The following is an 18,231-nucleotide window of genomic DNA, read 5'->3' on the forward strand; positions in this document are numbered from 1 at the left end:
GGTTTTTTGTTTTCTGCTGGCATGGACCTCACCAAGACCCCGCCCTCCTCCCAACGGGCTGCATGGGATGGGATGTGCTAGTGGCGGGCGAGGAGATGGCGTGAGTGGAGGCCTCACCGATGGCTCGAGGCATATTCCCTGTGCATTCAGCCTGGGAGGGCCTTGGGGCAGCAATCCCTTTTCATGTTCTTTTTGAGTGATTATTGATAAAAATATGTAAAAGTTGATAGACAAAGTAATGAGATTTCCAATTTTTGATTCTTGCCCTTTGAAACCCAGAGGAAATAGGCAGGTGGCTTTGCTGGGCATGTTGAGAAGTCACCTAGAGCAGCCACACCCAGGGACCTACCTCGCTGTGGGACTTTGGTGAGAAGATCTAGCTTTGGAAAAACCTTCCCGTCTTCATCTGTTTGTATCCTCCAAACAATGACTAATTCAAACCTGAAAAAGCGATAAAACATGTCGTTCTGTGCTTTTTGAAATCTGGCAAAAAGATGAGCAACCATGAGTTGCTCCTGGTCTCCATTTCCCCATGCTGGGCTCCCCTGCTCCTAGAAACCGCGGCCCGCAGCAAAGAGGAGGCACGGTCAGTAGCACAGGCAGATGGAAGCAGGACCACAGGACGGTGCTGCTCTGTCCGCACTGCATTGGCAAACATCAGTAGCCAATACCAGCGAAGTACAGAACACGAAGCAATGGAAACTTCAAAATTACTGGTGGGAGCAGACATGGACAAGCCACTTTGGAAATAATCTGGCACTGACAGAAAGCTGAACATGCACCCAGGAATTTCATTTCTAGGCAGTTGAGCCCAGGAGAAGCTTGTGTAGTGTGTGCCAGGAGGTGTGAGCCAGAACAAAGAAGCCACATGCTCCAGAGCTGAAGAGCCTGTGTGTGATCCCCTCCGGGAGGATGAGCAGCGAAACTGCACTGCAGCTGCTCATGACCCTGGAGGAGGTGAGGGTGACAAAGACAAGTCCCAGAAGCCTGCGTAAGGACCACACGATTTTAAAGCTTGGAAACCAGTTGAGTTGAGGCCTTTCACACACAGGTCATAAAAGCACACCCAGATGGATACATGTCCACACACGCACAGCCAAGGGAAGAGGATGGAGAACGCGGCACAGGCCAGGGTGGTGCCGGGGCTGGTGGAGGGGTGGGCTGTGCTGTCAGGGCCCTGAGCCTGTCTTGTTTCTTCTCACTGCTTTGGGGTTTTCCACTCACCCCTGGCTTCTTCCCTTGGATTTCTAAGTAACAGCAGATCCACAAGCATCTCCACTTTCTCCCAGCCTCCCTTCCGTGACCCCATAAGTCCTGAGGTGGGCCCCAGGACTGGCGTTTTCCCCCTGTGGCCCAGCACATCCTCCAGAGCTCCAGCTGCCCGCAGCCCCACGCTGGGCATACCTGCTGGGACCACTGATTCCTCCAACCGATGACCTTTAGTTCTTGGTTAGGTGGTTTACTACTTAGAGTCCTACTTAGGTGGTCTCCTGCTTAGAATCCTTGTTTTAACAGGAAATGGGAGGCCCCGTGGCCTGCGCAGACTCACCCTGGCCGGCTGGCACTGCGGATCCCCATGGAGCAGGAGGAGGGCCCCTCCAAGAGGTACACGGCATCTGGGTACTTTTCCTGCATGGGGAGAAGAAACGGTTACAGACAGATCCACTGGTGAGGAGAAAGGGGCCGTGGGAGGGGCATGGGGCACCGTTCCAGGTGTCCGGCGAAAATCAGTGTCCGAGTGTTCACGCGGCACCCACGGGCGCCGACTGCCCCTCCTGCCCTTGCTGTCACACGTCTGCCCCACTGTAGGTCTCTCCACAACCTCCAGGCTCCCATGACTGCTGCTTCCCCAGCATGAATGTGGTACATAACCGCCCTACAGCTGCATTCTCATCTCACAAGTTTCCCCACACCCCTTCCACCTGGGATGGCTCCTTGGTCTGCCCTTGTCCGTCACAACCTGGACGGTCTGGGGAGGACTGGTCAGAGGATTCCCAAGTGGAGGCGCCAGGCTCCTTGCTGGAAAGCAGCTGTTTTCGCAGGGTTTTAGCATCTGACCTGAAAAGCCCTTTGAGCTGAGGCCCCGTGAGGGCTGTGGCCGGGCCTGGACGCCCCTCACCTGTCCGTCCTCAGGACTCACTCACCGCAGTGGCGCCCAGCCCACACGCCGTCCTGGGCATGGGCAGGAGCCCACTCGGGTACCCTCACTGTGCCCAGTGGTGGCGCAGCTCCCACTGCAGTAAGGGAAAGGCCCTGCCCTGGTGAAAGCTTCATGATGAGATGGCATTTTATGGTCAAAAGCCTCCTCCTGAAAGCAGGGAAATCAAGTGGAATCTCACAGATTTCCAGGCCTCCAGTTCTGGGAGAGTCTGGTTTCCCCCATGGGCTGTGAACATTCTGGACACATCTGCTTGTTTTTGTTACTCACAGCAGGACCCGGTGCCTCTAGCTCTACCAGAACTGACCCGCGAATTTAGATCAAACCACAACAGTGTGCTTACTGGAACCTGAACAGGTGATACATACTCAAAACTGATCAAAGTAATGGTGGCCCTATTCTCTCAGTTCTTAAAAATTTGTCCTTTTGGGCCGGGTGCGGTGGCTCACGCCTATAATCCCAGCACTTTAGGAGGCTGAGGTGGGCGGATCATGAGGTCAAGAGATTGAGACCATCCTGGCCAACATAGTGAAACCCTGTCTCTAGTAAAAATACAAAAATTAGCCAGGCCTGGTGGCATGTGCTAGTAGTCCCAGCTACTCAGGAGGCTGAGGCAGGAGAATCGCTTGAACCTGTGAGGTGGAGGTTGCAGTGAGCCGAGACTGTACCACTGCCCTCCAGTCTGGGCGACAGAGCGAAACTCCATCTCAAAACAAACAAAACGTGTGTGTTTGGCTGGGTGCGGTGGGTAGCTCACACCTGTAATCCCAGCACTTTGGGAGGCCAAGGAGGGCAGACCACCTGAGGTCAGGAGTTCAAGACCAGCCTGGCCAACATGGTGAAAGTCAGTCTCTACTAAAGATAAAAAAATTAGCCGGGCGTGGTGGTGGGCGCCTGTAATCCCAGCTACTCGGGAGGCTGAGGCAGGAGAATCCCTTGAACCCAGGAGGCAGAGGCTGCAGTGAGCCGAGATCACGCCACTGCACTCCATCCAGCCTGGGCGACAAGAGCGAAACTTCATCTCAAAAACAAAAACAAAAAAACACACACGAAAAAACTTGTCTTTTTGTCTGCTCTTGTGAGAACAGCTTGCAGGGTCAGGGGTGACAGGAGACTTTCACGGCAGGCTCTGCCTGAGAGGTCGAGGTCCTAGGGCCAGTCTGACAGACGTGCTTTCCTTTCTGTCCTCTCACAGCGACTGATGTAGAAAGGGCAGCCTGGGGGTGCTGCTTAAGTCCCATGCAAGCCCTGCCATGATTAAAAAGCACTGTGGCCTCCCCAGGCCTTAGGGAAGGATAGTGAGGGGAGGTTTCCCCTGAGAAGCATCCAGCCTGACGGCTGGTCAGAGGACACAAGGCAAGGGAGCAGGCTGGAACTGCAGTGACAGGGCCTTCCTGCTGCTCCAGAGACTTGCCGGATTGAACCAGATCAGCTCTGCTGAATGAGGTTGTGTGGGGACAATGACGTGACAAAGTTTTTAAAGGAAGCAGCCCCTGCATCGCTGAGCTCTCGCCAGTGTGGGAGGCCCTCACCCTGCGCGTGTGGGCCTAACCCGGCGAAGGCGCATCGCAGCACCAGCTGCACCCACCACAGGCTGAGAGGGGCCTGGAGGAAGCTTACAATTACTAACTTCAGCACAACAGTTTCCATAAGAAAATGTATACCTAAGTGATTTAAGTGGAAAGTGTTGGTTGATTTTTAAACCGCAGCCTCTTCCAAATTAATCACAACTGCACGAGGACCGTAAGGGAGAGCCTGTGAACGTGGCAGCGCAGCTTCCAGGCTGGCTCAGCGGCAGCACTTGGGACTCATTGGAACGGCTGGGGCCTGGGCCAGCTCCAACGTGGGGCCCAAGGCTCAGCCTCCAAGCACAAGAGAGCAGATGGAGCAGCTCTCTGCCTCCCTGGGCCTCTCCTCACCTCTCCTTGTGAGCAAAAAGGGGTTTAAATGAGATGCTTTCACTAAAAAATTCAAGTGTACCTTCCTCCCTTTAGTTTGTAAAAGAAAGTCAAAGGTAGAAACGCTGACATCAGGAAGAGGTCAGGCATTCAGTGCATGTTTCTGGAGGACTTTTGTGGGACTGTGTGCAAAGGTTCTTTTGTGGAAGTTAATAATGCCCCATTCGTTTAGCCAAGGTCACGGTCAGTGATAACTTGAAATAGAAAGGATGGGTCTCATTGGCAGACGTGTACAGGTGGGGAGAGAAGACGGAAAAGCTGTGAACAGGGGTACACTAGTTATATACAACTCAAGACAGAGTGGGCGTGAGGTCAACAGGCCTAAAGTCAGCACATCTCAACAGCAGTCGAGTTTTATAAATGACTGTATTTGACGTGGATAGAAGATGACCAGATTGGCAAGAAAGAGTTAAGGCAAACATGCGCTGATGAGGAAGAGGCATGTACCATATATTTTTGAATGCTTTCCATGACAAATAGTTACACAAAAACAGTGAATTGGAAAATCATAAGCCTTATCTGGAAAGCTCCTTAGATGTGTCACGTTTGAAACCGAGGCCCAGAGAAGGGCAGCACCTGGCTGAGCCCTGTGGGACAGTCTTGGACCCATGGCTCTTCCGAGTGCATCCGAGGGACCTGCACACCCGAGAGTTCTGGCTTATTCGGGAAATGAGCAGGACGCCTGTGCCTCCGTGGATGTCGTCAGGAAGGTGGTGATGCAGGGGTGGCTGTTGGGAGGGGACCACGTCGTGCACACTAACTGGTTGGCAGGCACTGGCGCTTCCCCTCTGGAGCCCCCAGCCTTCCACGGGAAAGCTCGTCTTAAGCTGGAAATGCTGAGGCAGCGATTCAAGTGGTGTGTGTTCAGCTGGTTGCCGTATGTGGGGAGTCTGCATTTGAGAGCTCTCCTGATGTTTATGATAGAAAGATGGCGGCTGTGAGAATGTTGGCAATTTGATATCCAGCCCCAGTTTTACACCTGAGACCCGCTGTGCTGTTGCAACAGCTGCCGGATGCTAGTCCAAAGGGAATAGAATTTTTAGCAGAGCTTGACAGAAAACCAACCTTGTATTATATTTCAGTGCAATACCAAAGAGGAATGCTGTGTCTCCCACTTAAACAAATGGGAAAACTTGAATCCTGAGTTTAAGTCTACCCTGGAGTGTCCACAGATATGTTAACTCATCTTGACTTTAATATTTTTCCAAAAATTATGTCTGGCCGATTCAGTGACTTTTAAAGAATTGAGATAAATTCATATAAATTATATGAGACATAATTCCTTTAAAGTGTGTAATTCAGTGGGTACTAGTATATTCACAAGGTGGTGCAACCATCACCACTTTCTAATTCCACAACATTTCATCACCCCCTAATGTACCCTTTAGTTATTGCCCCTAGTCCCCTTCACCCACCCTCCCAGTACAGCCGTAAGCAACCACCCAGGCTACTTTCTGTCTTGCTTTCATTTGTATTTTAGTAACATTCTCTGTTTTGAAAGATACTCTGGTCTATTGAGAGATGACATCAGTGAGGTTACACCGTGGCATAAAATGCTGGCAAAACTCACCCTAGACTCCTCAGTAACTGACACTGGGCCAACTGGATATCCACACGATAAAAAAAAGAACTTCAATGCTTACTGCACACCAAATACAAAAATTTATTCTAATGAATCATGGAAACGTAAGGGCTAAAACTATAAAACTTCTCTATTGAAGACATTTCATACAAATGGAATTATATATGGTCTTTTATGTACCACATTTTGTTTATCCAATGGTCAACTAACAGACTTTTGGGTGGTTTTTACTTTTTGGTATTTGATTTTTTTTTTTTTTAAATTATTATTATTTTGAGAACGAGTCTTGCTCTGTCGCCCAGGCTGGAGTGCAGTGGTGCGATCTTGGCTCACTGCAGCCTCCGCCTCCTGGATTCAAGCGATTGTCCTGCCTCAGCTTCCTGGGTAGCTGGGACTATAGGCACCTCCTGGGTTCAAGTGATTCTCCTGCCTCAGTCTCCTGAGTAGCTGGGACTACAGGTGCGTGCCACCACACCCGGCTAATTTTTGTATTTTTAGTAGAGATGGGGTTTCATCATGTTGGCCAGGATGGTCTTGATCTCCTGACCTCATGATCTGCCTGCCTTGGCCTCCCAAAGTGTTGGGATTACAGGTGTGACCCACTGTGCCTGGCCCTTTTTGGCTTTTTGAAATAATGCTCCTGGCATTACTGTTCATAACATTTGTGTATAAGTTTTGCACATATGTATTTTCATTTCCCTTGGTTATATATCTAGGAGTGGGATTTCTGGGTCATATAATAACTCTGCAACCATTGAGGAGTTGCCAAACTGTTTCCCACAGTGGCTGCACTGTTTTTATAATTCCATCAGCAGTGTATGAGAGTTCTGATTTCTCCATAGCCCCATCAACACTGTGGCCGTGAGTTGGTATCTCATTGTGATTTTGATTTGCTTTTCTCTTATGTGCTTACTGGCCATTTGTATACCTTCTTTGGAGAAATGTTTATTCAGATGTTTTGCCAATTTTTATTTATTTTTTTTAAACAGAGTCTTACTCTCTCTCCCAGGCTGGAGTGCGGTGGTGCAGTCTTGGTTCACTGCAGTCTCCACCTCCCAGGCTCAAGCAATTCTCCCACCTCAGCCTCCCAAGTTGCTGGGACTACAGGCGCATGCCACCACGCCTGGCTAATTTTTGTATTTTTTTGTAGAGACGGGGTTTTGCCGTGTTGCCCAAGCTGGTCTTGAACTCCTGGGCTCAAGCGATCTGCCTGCCTTGGCCTTCATAGCGCTGAGATTATAGGTGTAAGCCACGGCGCCGGGCCCCTTTGCCTATTTTTAAATTGAGTTGTCTTTTAGTTACTAAGTTGTAATAGCTCTTGATATATCCTGGAACCAGTCACTTGCCCTGTATATGATAAAATATTTGCTCATTCTGTGAGCTGTCTTGTTATTTCTTTAATGGCGTCACTTGAAGTACAAAGTTTTTCATTTTGATGAAGTCCAGTTTAAGTTTTCTCTTTTTGCTTACTGCTTGCGCTTTTGGTGTCATAGCTAAGAAACCATAACCTAATTCACAGTCACAGAGATTTATATTTATGTCTAATTCTAAGAGTTTTACATTTTTAGCTCTTAAAGTTAGGTCTTTGATCCATTTTGAGTTAATTTATATATATGGTGTGAGGTACGAGTCCAGCTTCATTCTTTTATCCGTGAATATCCAGTTATCTGAGAACCAATTGTTGAAAAGACTCTTCCTTCCCCCATTCAATCATCTTGGTTTCATTTGCATGTTAGTAACATTTTCTGTTTTGAAAGATACTCTGGTTTATAGAGAGATGACAACAGTGAGGTCACACCGTGGCATAAGATGCTGGCAAAATTTACCTTAGATGCTTCAGTAACTGGCACTGGGCCAACTGGATATCCACATGTTAAAAAAAAAAAAAAGAACTTCAGTGCTTACTGTACACCATATACAAAAATTTACTCTAATGAATCATACATAGAAATGTAAGGGGCTGGGCGCAGTGGTTCACACCTGTAATTATGGCACTTTGGGCGGCCAAGGCAGGTGGATCACTTGAGGCCAGGAGTTCGAGACCAGCCTTGCCAACAAGGTCTCATGGTGTAACCCCTTCTCTACTAAAAATATAAAATTAGCCAGGTGTGGTTGCGTGTGCCTGTAATTCCAGCTACTTGAGGGGCTGAGGCACGAGAATTGCTTGAACCGGGGAGTTGGAGGTTGCAGTGAGCCAGGATTGCACCACTGCCCTCCAGCCTGGGTGACTGAGACTCTTGTCTCAAAAAAAGGACATGTAAGGGCTAAAACTGTACAACTTCTGAGAGAAAACATAGGAGTAAATCTGTGTAATTCTGGGTTAGCCAAAGATTTCTTAAATAAAAACGCAGGCCAGGCATGGTGGCTCATGCTTGTAATCCCAGCACTTTGGTAGGCTGAGGCGGGTGGATCACCTGAGGTCAGGAGTTTGAGACCAGCCTGGCCAACATGGTAAAACCCGTCTCAACTAATAATACAAAAATGAGCTGAGCATGGTGTCACACGCCTGTAATCCTAGCTACTCCAAAGGCTGAGGCAGGAGAATTGCTTGAATCTGGGAGGCAGAGGTTGCAGTGAGCCGAGATCACGCCATTGCACTCCAGCCTGGGCAACAAGAGCAAAACTCCATCTCAAAAAATAAATAAATAAAACTAACTAAAAGAGCAGTGACTATAAGAGAAAAATAAATTAGGTAATTGACAGACAGGCTTCATCATAATTAGAAACTACTACTCTTAAAAGCCATTGTAAAGAAGAAGAAAAAGAAAAAGGCCAACCTCAGACTGAGTGAAAATATTGGCAAAAACTTGTATCCAGAATATATGAAGGACACAACTCAGTAAAAAGAAGATAAACAACCCAATTTTAAATAATGGACAATGGATTTAAGCCAAACTAGTGTATTATGTTTTGTACATCTCTTATTTGGTTAAATGTGCAGAAGATACATCATTAGTCATTAGGGAATTGCAAATTAAAACCACAAGGTGATGCCACAACATACCCATCAGAATGGCTAAAATAAAAAAAGAGAGCAATACTAAGTTCTAGTGAAGATGTGGAACAACTGGAACTAACATACACTGCTGCTAGGAACTGGATAAATTTGGCAGCTTCTTGCCACATTAAACCCATTAAACATACATTAAGCATACACTTACTATGTGATCCAGCAATTCCACTCCTACATATTTACCCAAGAGAAAGGAAAACATATATCCATACAAAAAAACTGCATGCAAATGTTCATTAATAAGAGCTCCAAAACTGGGAGCAGTGAGTGATTCTTTCAGAATGCACGTCAGTCCTGTTACCACCTGCTGGTGGTGGGGAGAAGGGCAAGGATGAAGTTGGGAGCAGGGCAGGGCCAGAACACACAGGCTGGTCCCCAGACCCCCACCTGATGTCATTTGGAAAGGATCACACTGATTGCTGTGTGGAGAGTGGACTGGGGAGGTGGGTGAGATGTGGGAGAAAGCAGGGGGACCATGGCTGAGTGACACTGGAGTGACGGATGTGCTCTGGGGGTGTGGCATCAGGGCTTGGTGGATGTGGGGCGTGGAGAGTTTCTGACCTCCGGGGCAGGGGTGCAGATGAGGTACTTTTTGTGGGGTAAGGCAGGAGAGGTATGTCGGGGGTGATCAGAGCTGAGTGCTGCCCTCCATGCACAAGACTTCTGAGAGAAGTGTGACAAACTTCAGAAAGGTTTAGAAATGCCTACAGCAGGAGCACTGGGAAGATCAATGATCTACCCTCATTTCAGAAAGAAAACTGACAAACACAAAGGTACCTCTGTGCCAGACACTGGTCTAGGTTCTCCACATGTTACCATGTGTATGATCTCACCTGTGTTAGACAATCAAACCATTACCAAGTGAACAGGTACTGCCGGGGCCCTGGGGCCAGTGCAGCTGCTCTGCCCAGGACAAGGGGCCTTGGTCCTACCATAGCCCACTTAGCTGTTGATTGGCTATATGACTTTGAGAAATCCCTTTTAAAACTCTCTGAGCCTCAGTTGTGTTTTTAAAGTTTAATTTGAGGCCAGGTGTGGTGGCTCATGCCTATAATCCCAGCACTTTGGGAGGCCAAGGCGAGCGGATCACGAGGTCAGGAGATCGAGACCATCCTGGCCAACGTGGTGAAACCCCATCTCTACTAAAAATACAAAAATTAGCTGGGCGTGGTGGTGGGAGTCTGTAATCCCAGCTACCCAGGAGGCTGAGGCAGGAGAATCGCTTGAACCCAGGAGGCAGAGGTTGCAGTGAACCGAGATTGCACCACTGCACTCCAGCCTGGTGACACAGCAAGACTCTGTCTCCAAAAAAAAAGTTTAACATTGAGTGTAATTTTGAATTTACAGAAACAGTACATGAGGAGAATGAGAAGCTGCCGCCTGTTCACACCGCCTGTCACCTCCCTCTGTGCTGCGCCATGCTGAGACATGGTACCCCTCCCTCGCCCCTGGACGCACACAGGGTTTCTCCCCAATTGAGCACATCTCCTCCGTGACCAAAGCATGCCTCTCCAAACCAGAACGTGCCCCTTCAGATGTCCCCAGCTGTCCCAACTGCGTCTCTCCTTCCTTGTCCCCTCAGGCCCCAGCAGGACCGGTCTCGACAGCCTGGGTGTAGCTGCTGGCACCACAGATGGCTGAATCTGGCTGAATCTGGCTGAATCGGCCTAACGCTACATGTCCATGCTGAGATGATGCCAGGTTTGGAGCCCCATGGAAATGCTGCCTGTGCGTCTCAGACGCGGCCCCACCACTGTGCTCCATGGGATGTCCTGAGACCACTGTCCACCCCCGAGTCTGAGACCCTACGATGGCTCATGGCAACAGCAATGACAGTGAGGGTCCTAAAAGGTGGCTTTCCGTTGCCATCATTCCTCCCATATCTGTTGACTTTCTACCAGCAGAAAGAGCTGCTCCTTTCCCCTTATTCGTTTGTATCAGTATCCACTCACAGTCACTTTTTATTCCACAGGTTGTAAGCTGTTTAAGATCACTACTGGTTGTGATGCTCAAGCCCCCAGGTCTGGCCAGTATGAGCTCCTGTAAACTACTCATGCTTCTGACACAGCCCCACCATTCTTTGAGGTCTTCCTGCTCTCTGGCATCATCAGCTGTTCTGGGCTCATTTTGTACTTCCCTGCCCAGCTCTGGAATCAAAGGAGCTGACAGTATTTACAAACCAAGACCTGGGCTCGTTGCTCCTGGAGCTTCATTGCTTCTAGGGCCTGTCAGTGGAAAGAGCTAGGAAGGACGCACAGGTGTGTGCAGGTGCATGAGCCACTGCAGCCGCTTCCAGCCCTGTCTGTGCACACCCATATTCAAAACACGCGGGCACGAGCTCTCCTAGACACCTCAGTCCAGCTCCTTTGACATCTGTCAGTCACTTTGCTGTTGGGGAGACACTGTGTCCCTTCACCCTCAGTGCATCACCTTGTTTGATCAGCCGATTTACAGTCTCCCCAGAGTGCTTGCTGTCCCCTCCCAGCCCGCTCCTCTGGACACATGGAGCATGACATGGAACTGACACAACGTAGTCATTTATCTGACACCGAGACTTTCCCGGGCCTAATACCCGGTCAGGCACCTTTGTCCTTTTGGTCACAGCGTAGCGTTTAAATGAGGGCTGGTACCTCCGTGGCGGAGGTGAGATGGGGTTTTCAGATTCTCAAGAGCTCTAACATGGAAAGGACTGGCTATTCGAGCACTTTGTATCATCACAATCATTTGAAGTAACAACTAACCGCCGGCAGCACCAGAAGCCCCCTTTGGAAATGTCCTGATTGGCACAACTAGCAGAGGAGAGTCCCTCACTGACACAGCGTCCAGCTGAAATGTTCACAGAAATCCCCAGTCTACAAGGCTAGACAAAAGTGCCTGACTTTTAAATCGTTTGATTACATACAGGATGGAAAGACTGTATCTCCAAGTCTAATTGTGTGGATTTTTAACCAGTTTTTCTAGACTCTGTGTTTTTGAAGTAAATAGGTCCATGTAGTGACACAAGCAGAACGGAATGCAGTGGCTGTGCTGCTGAATTAGCTTCTGTAAACCATATTAGCCTAACTTTCCTGGATGTGGTCCTGAGGCTCGGACACGCAAACACAGACCTAGCAACACACACGTCTGCCCCCAAGAGTGGTCTGGTTGGTAAAAAAACAAGGGAGCACAGCAGCTTGCTGGCTCAGGAGGCGTCAGACCCCCTTGTCTGACCCTATGTAGGGACAGAAGTCAGAGGTCAGATGCCCTCAGTGGATGAACATGGGTGTCCAGGAAGGACCCCTCAGGGGACCTGCACCGTCCACAAAACCATCTACAAAAACAACGGGGAACAGCTGAGGAGCTCTGTTAGAAGAATTGCTTGTCCACAGGGAGTTAAAAAATGTGTCCTAAATGTTGCTTAGTAAAACAAACAACCAGAAAAGCCTCTCTATTCCAAACCCATGGTGGGGCATAAACCTGGGAGAGTTGGAATGTCATTGCAGTGCTTTGCCACAGGAGCAAAAACACAACCCCCACCGGAAGGGATGGCCCACCCGGCCCAGTCAGGGCATGACTTGTGCTGTCTTTCTGGCAGTGACTGATGCCCCAGAACCCTCGCAAGGGCTTGTGCCAAACATTCTCCATGTGCCCCAGCCCCACAGCCCTCAGCATTTACCTCATCTCCAGACCTTTGCAGAACAGACAAGCTGGGAGCCCCCATCCTCCCTTCACCCAACTTTTCTTGTTTGTGCAGACTTGGGAAGAACCAGGGAAACTCAGTTGAAAGAGAGCCACTCTGTTGGAAATATATCCCAATGACATTTTTAAAACGAAGAGCTGGGGAATTTTAATAAACAAAGCAAATGCAAGCATGAATAATGGGCCTGTATGGAAAGGAAGAGAGCCAGGGTAGGAGACAGCAAAGGACAGGCCACAAGCCAGATCCCATGCCCTTCTGTTCTTGTATGGAACCTCAAGCTGAACATGAAGAACTCCAAAGGTTTCAGGACATGACAATTACATGAAAAGCAAACTTCAAATTTCAGTGTCTGTAATAAAGTTTGATGGGCACACAGCCACCCTCACTTAGGTATATACAGTCTGTGGCTGCTTTTGTGCTGAACTTGGTGACTGAGCAGACTACACGGCTGCAGAGCAGACTACGTGGCTGCAGAGCTTACTCCTCGACCCTTTGCAGAAGACACAGACCCTGAAAGACCAGGGGAGGTGGGTCCACTGGTACCTCAGGGAAGCCCGTGGAGCTCCAGGCAGTTTGGATGTTCAGGAGACACAGATATACCAAAAGAGGCGGGAGGAGGCCACAGCCTAGGGGGAAAGTCATCTGACCATGTCTTGTAAATGGAGAAACATCTAGTGGGAGCTACACCAGACTTTTAATAGTGCTTTCTCTTGGGAAGTGACCCTGAGAAATGAGGAAAGCAGATTAAAAAACAACCACTGGGCCGGGCGCAGTGGCTCACACCTGTAATCCCAGCACTTTGGGAGGCCGAGGCAGGTGGATTCCCTGAGGTCAGGAGTTCAAGACCGGCCTGGCCAACATGGTGAAACCCCATCTCTACCAAAAACACAAAAATTAGCCAGGCGTGGTGTCAGGAGCCTGTAGTCCCAGCTACTCGGGAGGCTGAGGTAGGAGAATCACTTGAACCTGGAAGGCGGAGGTTGCAGTGAGCCGAGATCACGCTGCTGCATTCCAGCCTGGGTGACAGAGGGATACTCCATCTCAAAACAAAAACAAAAAACAATAAAACAAAACCAACCACTGACCACACGGTCCCTCCTGTATGGCACAGTGATAGTCTAGCCAGGGGCTGGTGTTGGAGGGGGAGGTCTGTCCTGTGTGACCTTAGCCCCTAAGCCTAAGATGGACTTTTTTCTTTTTCTTTTCACTCTTTTTGTTTCCTGGACTCCTTTCAGGGCCTGGTTTGGGTGCCATTTCTGTGCTTCTGAATAGTAAAATGGTTTTCAAAGCTCTAGGGATGAAATTCCAACAGAAATCCTTTATTCCCAACCATATTTCCGTTTCCTTGGGGTTTTTTTTTGACACAGAGTCTTGCTCTGGGTGTGGAATTCACTCCACTCCCAGGCTGGAGTGCAGCAGCACAATCTCAGCTCACTGCAACCTCCACCTCCCGGGTTCAAACGATTCTCCTGCCTCAGCCTCCCTAGTAGCTGGGATTACAGGTGCCCACCACCATGCCCAGGTAATTTTTAGTAGAGATGGGGTTTATGTTGGCCAGGTTGATCTCGAACTCCTAAGCTCAAGTGATCCACCTGCCTCAGCCTACCAAAGTGCTGGGATTACAGGTGTGAGCCACTGTGCCTGACCTCCTTGTAGTTTTTGCTGTGTTTTATCATAGTTCATTTTAATTCTGTTAAGCTAGAAAAATTCCTCAAAAGAAAAACAAAAAACCTTCGTTATTTGTTTTATAATTGAATATTTAAGTTTCATTTATCTGTAATCTTTGTAATCTTTGCTTCTCATACCAATTTCTGTCTCGGGAGACAGGAAACAGTGTGTTCCGAGCTGGCCATGTGGACAGACCAGTGCCCTGCCTCCTGACCTGTTCCCACTGGACCCTTGTGCACACAGTGCAGGGTGGGACCCAGTGCTGCCTCTGCCCATGTCATGTCACATCACGCCCCCACAAAAAACCAAGACAAGTTATTTTCCCATGTAATTTCTCCCTCCTGACACATCCTCTAGATTCCCACTATTCTGGACACTCTGTGGAGGGTTTTCTCACTGGAAATCACTGCCCCTTTCCTAGAGTGATTATAGAAAGCTCAGAGGAGCAGGGACTACTGTGCTGGGGTTGGGGGGGATGAGGCCAACTCGCCCTCTCATGCCCACCTTCTCCCCTCCTTCACTCCTCAGAGGGACCCATGGCTGTCGGGGGTGAGAGCTGGCCCCTGCCCTTAGCCAGCCCAGACAGAGAGGAGCCCTGTGACTCACAAAACCCACACACCCAAAGAGTTCCACCTCAAACCAGTTTGAAAACAAACCTTAGCACTTTTTGGGCAATCAGAATTGGTGCTGGGAGAGATTACGATGTGAACGTTTGGCCATAAACACTTTGTCTAGAAAACGGAACTAAAAGAAGGAACAAAGGGATGTGGGAATCCTAAAAATGAATAAAAGTTACAAATATGATTCTTCTATACTTTCCCACTTGAGAATGGAAAGGGGAAAATTAAACAAGTTGGTAACTTATACACCTCAGAAACATGCACCCTGCAATCACTCTAAAGGCAAATTTACCCATAAAAAACCAACTTCCCATGAAGATTACTAGAGAAAACAGACACCGCTTCAGATTGGAATGTAAGTCCTAGCAGTAGTTCTGTTTTTAAGATTATCGTGAAAGTTAATCATGTAGTAATTTTATGCTTTGAAAAGGAATTCACTTCCCTCCTAGACCCCTAATGTAAAAATGTGACCCAAGTTGGTTTCTTTTCAAATAGTCTGAAGTGATAATAAAGAAGCTAAATATACACACATATAACAGTAAATGCTAGAAACTCTTTAGAGATAATTCCACAGTTTTCTCTTTATGTAATTATGCATATGTAATTATAACAGATAATGAAAGTAATATTCCAGATATACACAGAATATTTTATAATTAAGGTTTAAACTCTCGTTATTTCATAAATCTCAAAGTAATGCTGTCTAAAAACATTGAAACTAATTGTAATTTAAAATTATGATCCCATTTAAACTTTTTCATGGAATAAGGGAGATTCTGAGATTGGAAGGCATTCTTGAGGTCTTCAGGTTCTTTTTCACAAGACAAGTCACTCCCACTCCTGTCCCCATCCCAGTTTGGAGCCCTTCATTCTTGCAGGCCCTGTGCAGTTGACTGGCACTAGCTCATTCAGTCCTCACAGTGGTCGTATGAAATCTTCGGTATAACGCTCATTTTAATGAAACTAAGGCTCAGAATAATTAAAATAACTTGCAGAAGATTACACAGCTAGTAAACTGATTGAAACCTAAGGGAAACAGATTCCAAAACCTGAGCTCATAAACATTCTACTAGATTACATCTCTAAGCTCAAATATAGTTGTAGTATACAGGTCAAGTTTTATCACAATCAATTTGTAGCAGCGTAATTCAGTGCTGGCAACTAACTTCGATGGTAGCAGAAAAAACATTTTTGTTGGGAAACATAATTGCCCCTAAAAAGTTTGCTCACTTATTCCCAATCTAGTGCCAGACATGAATACAGCCAAGTCTCAACCTTGAAGAGCCCTGATCTAGTAAAGGAAACTTCCTATGCCTAATTTTTATTAAAAATACTTAGAGGAAGTATTATAGAGGAATATTATTTAAAAAAAGCCACAGTGGAGCCCAGAACTTCTCTGGCTCTTACCATCGTTTATTAATAGATGGCTGCTGTCATGGCGGGGATGGAAGTTGGGGTGTAGGAGAGCCTTTCTGCCTCCGGTATGGACTTCCGACTAATTCTTCTCCATCCTGTCCCTATTTTCCAATGTACTTGATGCCTCCCATTTCTGAGCAAATTGGAATTCTATAAAACACATCAGCCTTCCTCAAGGCTTTCTCTCGTTTTAATCAAATACCACACTTTCTGGCTTCCAATATTGTATTGCTGCCTTCTTCCCACCTATTTTTCTTTTCTTTCTTTCTTTTTTTTTTGACACAGGGTCTTACTATGTTGCTTAGGCTGGCTTGAACTCCAGGGCTTGGCTTGGCCCTACCTATTTATCTGTGCATTTATGTCTTTTAAAAACTAACCAGTCTGGGCAACATAGTGAGACTCCATTTCTACAAAAAATTGCAAAAATTAGGCGTGGTGTGTGCCTGTAGCCCTAGCTACTTGGAAGGCTTAAGCAAGAGGATCACTTGAACCCAGGAATTCTGGATTACAGTGAGGCAGGATCACACCACTGCATTCCAGCCTGGGCAACAGAGCAAGACTCTGTCTCAAAACAAACAAACAGAACACCTTTTTACTGCCATTTTAGAAAGGGTTTGGCAGGGTGCCTAATAAATGCTGTATGTTTCAATCTGCCATTTTTTGAGGACTTTCATGTTTAACAATGTGTTTAATTTTCCCTCATACTTGATGAACAGTTTGGGTATAGAATTTAAAGTTTAAATAATATTTACACTATATTTTACAAATAAAGCCAATGATGTATGTTCAAACTTGTACTTCAGAGTCTTACGTTAAATGCTTTCAGTTTTTTAAAAATGGGAGGAGGCCGGGCGCGGTGGCTCAAGCCTGTAATCCCAGCACTTTGGGAGGCCGAGACGGGCGGATCACGTGGTCAGGAGATCGAGACCATCCTGACTAACATGGTGAAAACCCGTCTCTACTAAAAAATACAAAAAACTAGCCGGGCGAGGTGGTGGGCGCCTGTAGTCCCAGCTACTCCGGAGGCTGAGGCGGGAGAATGGCGTAAACCCGGGAGGCGGAGCTTGCAGTGAGCTGAGATCCGGCCACTGCACTCCAGCCTGGGCGACAGAGCCAGACTCTGTCTCAAAAAAAAAATAAAAAAATAAAAATAAAAATGGGAGGAAATGGGCTGGACGCGGTGGCTCACGCCTGTAATCCTAGCACTTTGGGAGGCCGAGGTGGGCAGACTGCCTGAGGTCAGGAGTTCGAGACCAGCCTGGCCAACATGACCTGGTGAAACCCTGTCTCTACTAAAAATAAATTACCCAGGCATGGTGGTGCGTGCCTGTCATCCCAGCTACTAGGGAGGCTGAGGCAGGAAAATCACTTTAACCCAGGAGACGGAGGTTGCAGTGAGCTGAGATGGTGCCACTTCATTCCAGCCTGGGCGACAGAGTGAGACTCCATCAAAAACAAACAAACAAACACACACCGACCAGACTTGGGAGTTCATGCCTGTAATCTCAGCACCTTGGGAGTGTGAGGCAGGAGGACTGCTTGAGGCCAGGAGTTCAGGACAAGCTCGGGCAACAAAGTAAGATCCCCATCTCTATAAAAAATCAAAAAATTAGCTGGGTGTGGTGGTGCATACCTGTGGTCCCAGCTACATGGGAGGCTGAGGTGGGAGGACTGGTTGAGCCCAGGTGGCTGAGGCTGCAGTGAGCCATGTTTGTGCCAGTGCACTCTAGCCTGGATGACAGAGTGAGACCTTATCTCCAAAAAATCAATAAACAATCCACGAAGTCAACACATGTCCTTAGAAAAACAGCAATGTGGCTGGGCGCGGTGGCTCATGCCTGTAATCCCAGCACTTTGGGAGGCCAAGGTGGGTGGATTGCCTGAGGGCAGGAGTTCAAGACCAGCCAGGCCAACATAGTGAAACCCCGTCTCTACTAAAAATACAAAAAATTAGCTGGGCTTGGTGGCTTGCATCTGTAATCCCAGCTACTCAGGAGGCTGAGGCAGGAGAATCGCTTGAACCTGAGAGGTGGAGGTTGCAGTGAGCCGAGATCGTGTGACTACACTCCAGCCTGGGCAACAAGAGCAAAACTCCGTCTCAAAAAAAAAAAAAAAAAAAAAAAAAAAACAAACCCTC

The 18,231-nt window shown here is 47.8% G+C and overlaps 1 protein-coding gene across 3 annotated transcripts in view; it reads right to left on the bottom strand.

Moving 5' to 3' along the window:
• The window catches only part of CENPP (centromere protein P), a 279,336-nt gene that overhangs the window by 1,809 nt on the left and 259,296 nt on the right, over window positions 1-18,231 (bottom strand). For all 3 annotated transcript variants that reach the window (XM_017853698.1, XM_017853697.1, XM_017853701.1), the window contains 2 exons: window positions 1,550-1,629; window positions 350-441 (listed from right to left, as the gene is read on the bottom strand). In XM_017853698.1, the coding sequence (XP_017709187.1) occupies window positions 350-441; window positions 1,550-1,629 (172 nt within the window). The remainder of the gene's footprint in view (window positions 1-349; window positions 442-1,549; window positions 1,630-18,231) is intronic.

Source organism: Rhinopithecus bieti, unplaced genomic scaffold (assembly GCF_001698545.2).
Source record: "Rhinopithecus bieti isolate Rb0 unplaced genomic scaffold, ASM169854v2 scaffold_37505, whole genome shotgun sequence".
NCBI lineage: Eukaryota > Metazoa > Chordata > Mammalia > Primates > Cercopithecidae > Rhinopithecus > Rhinopithecus bieti.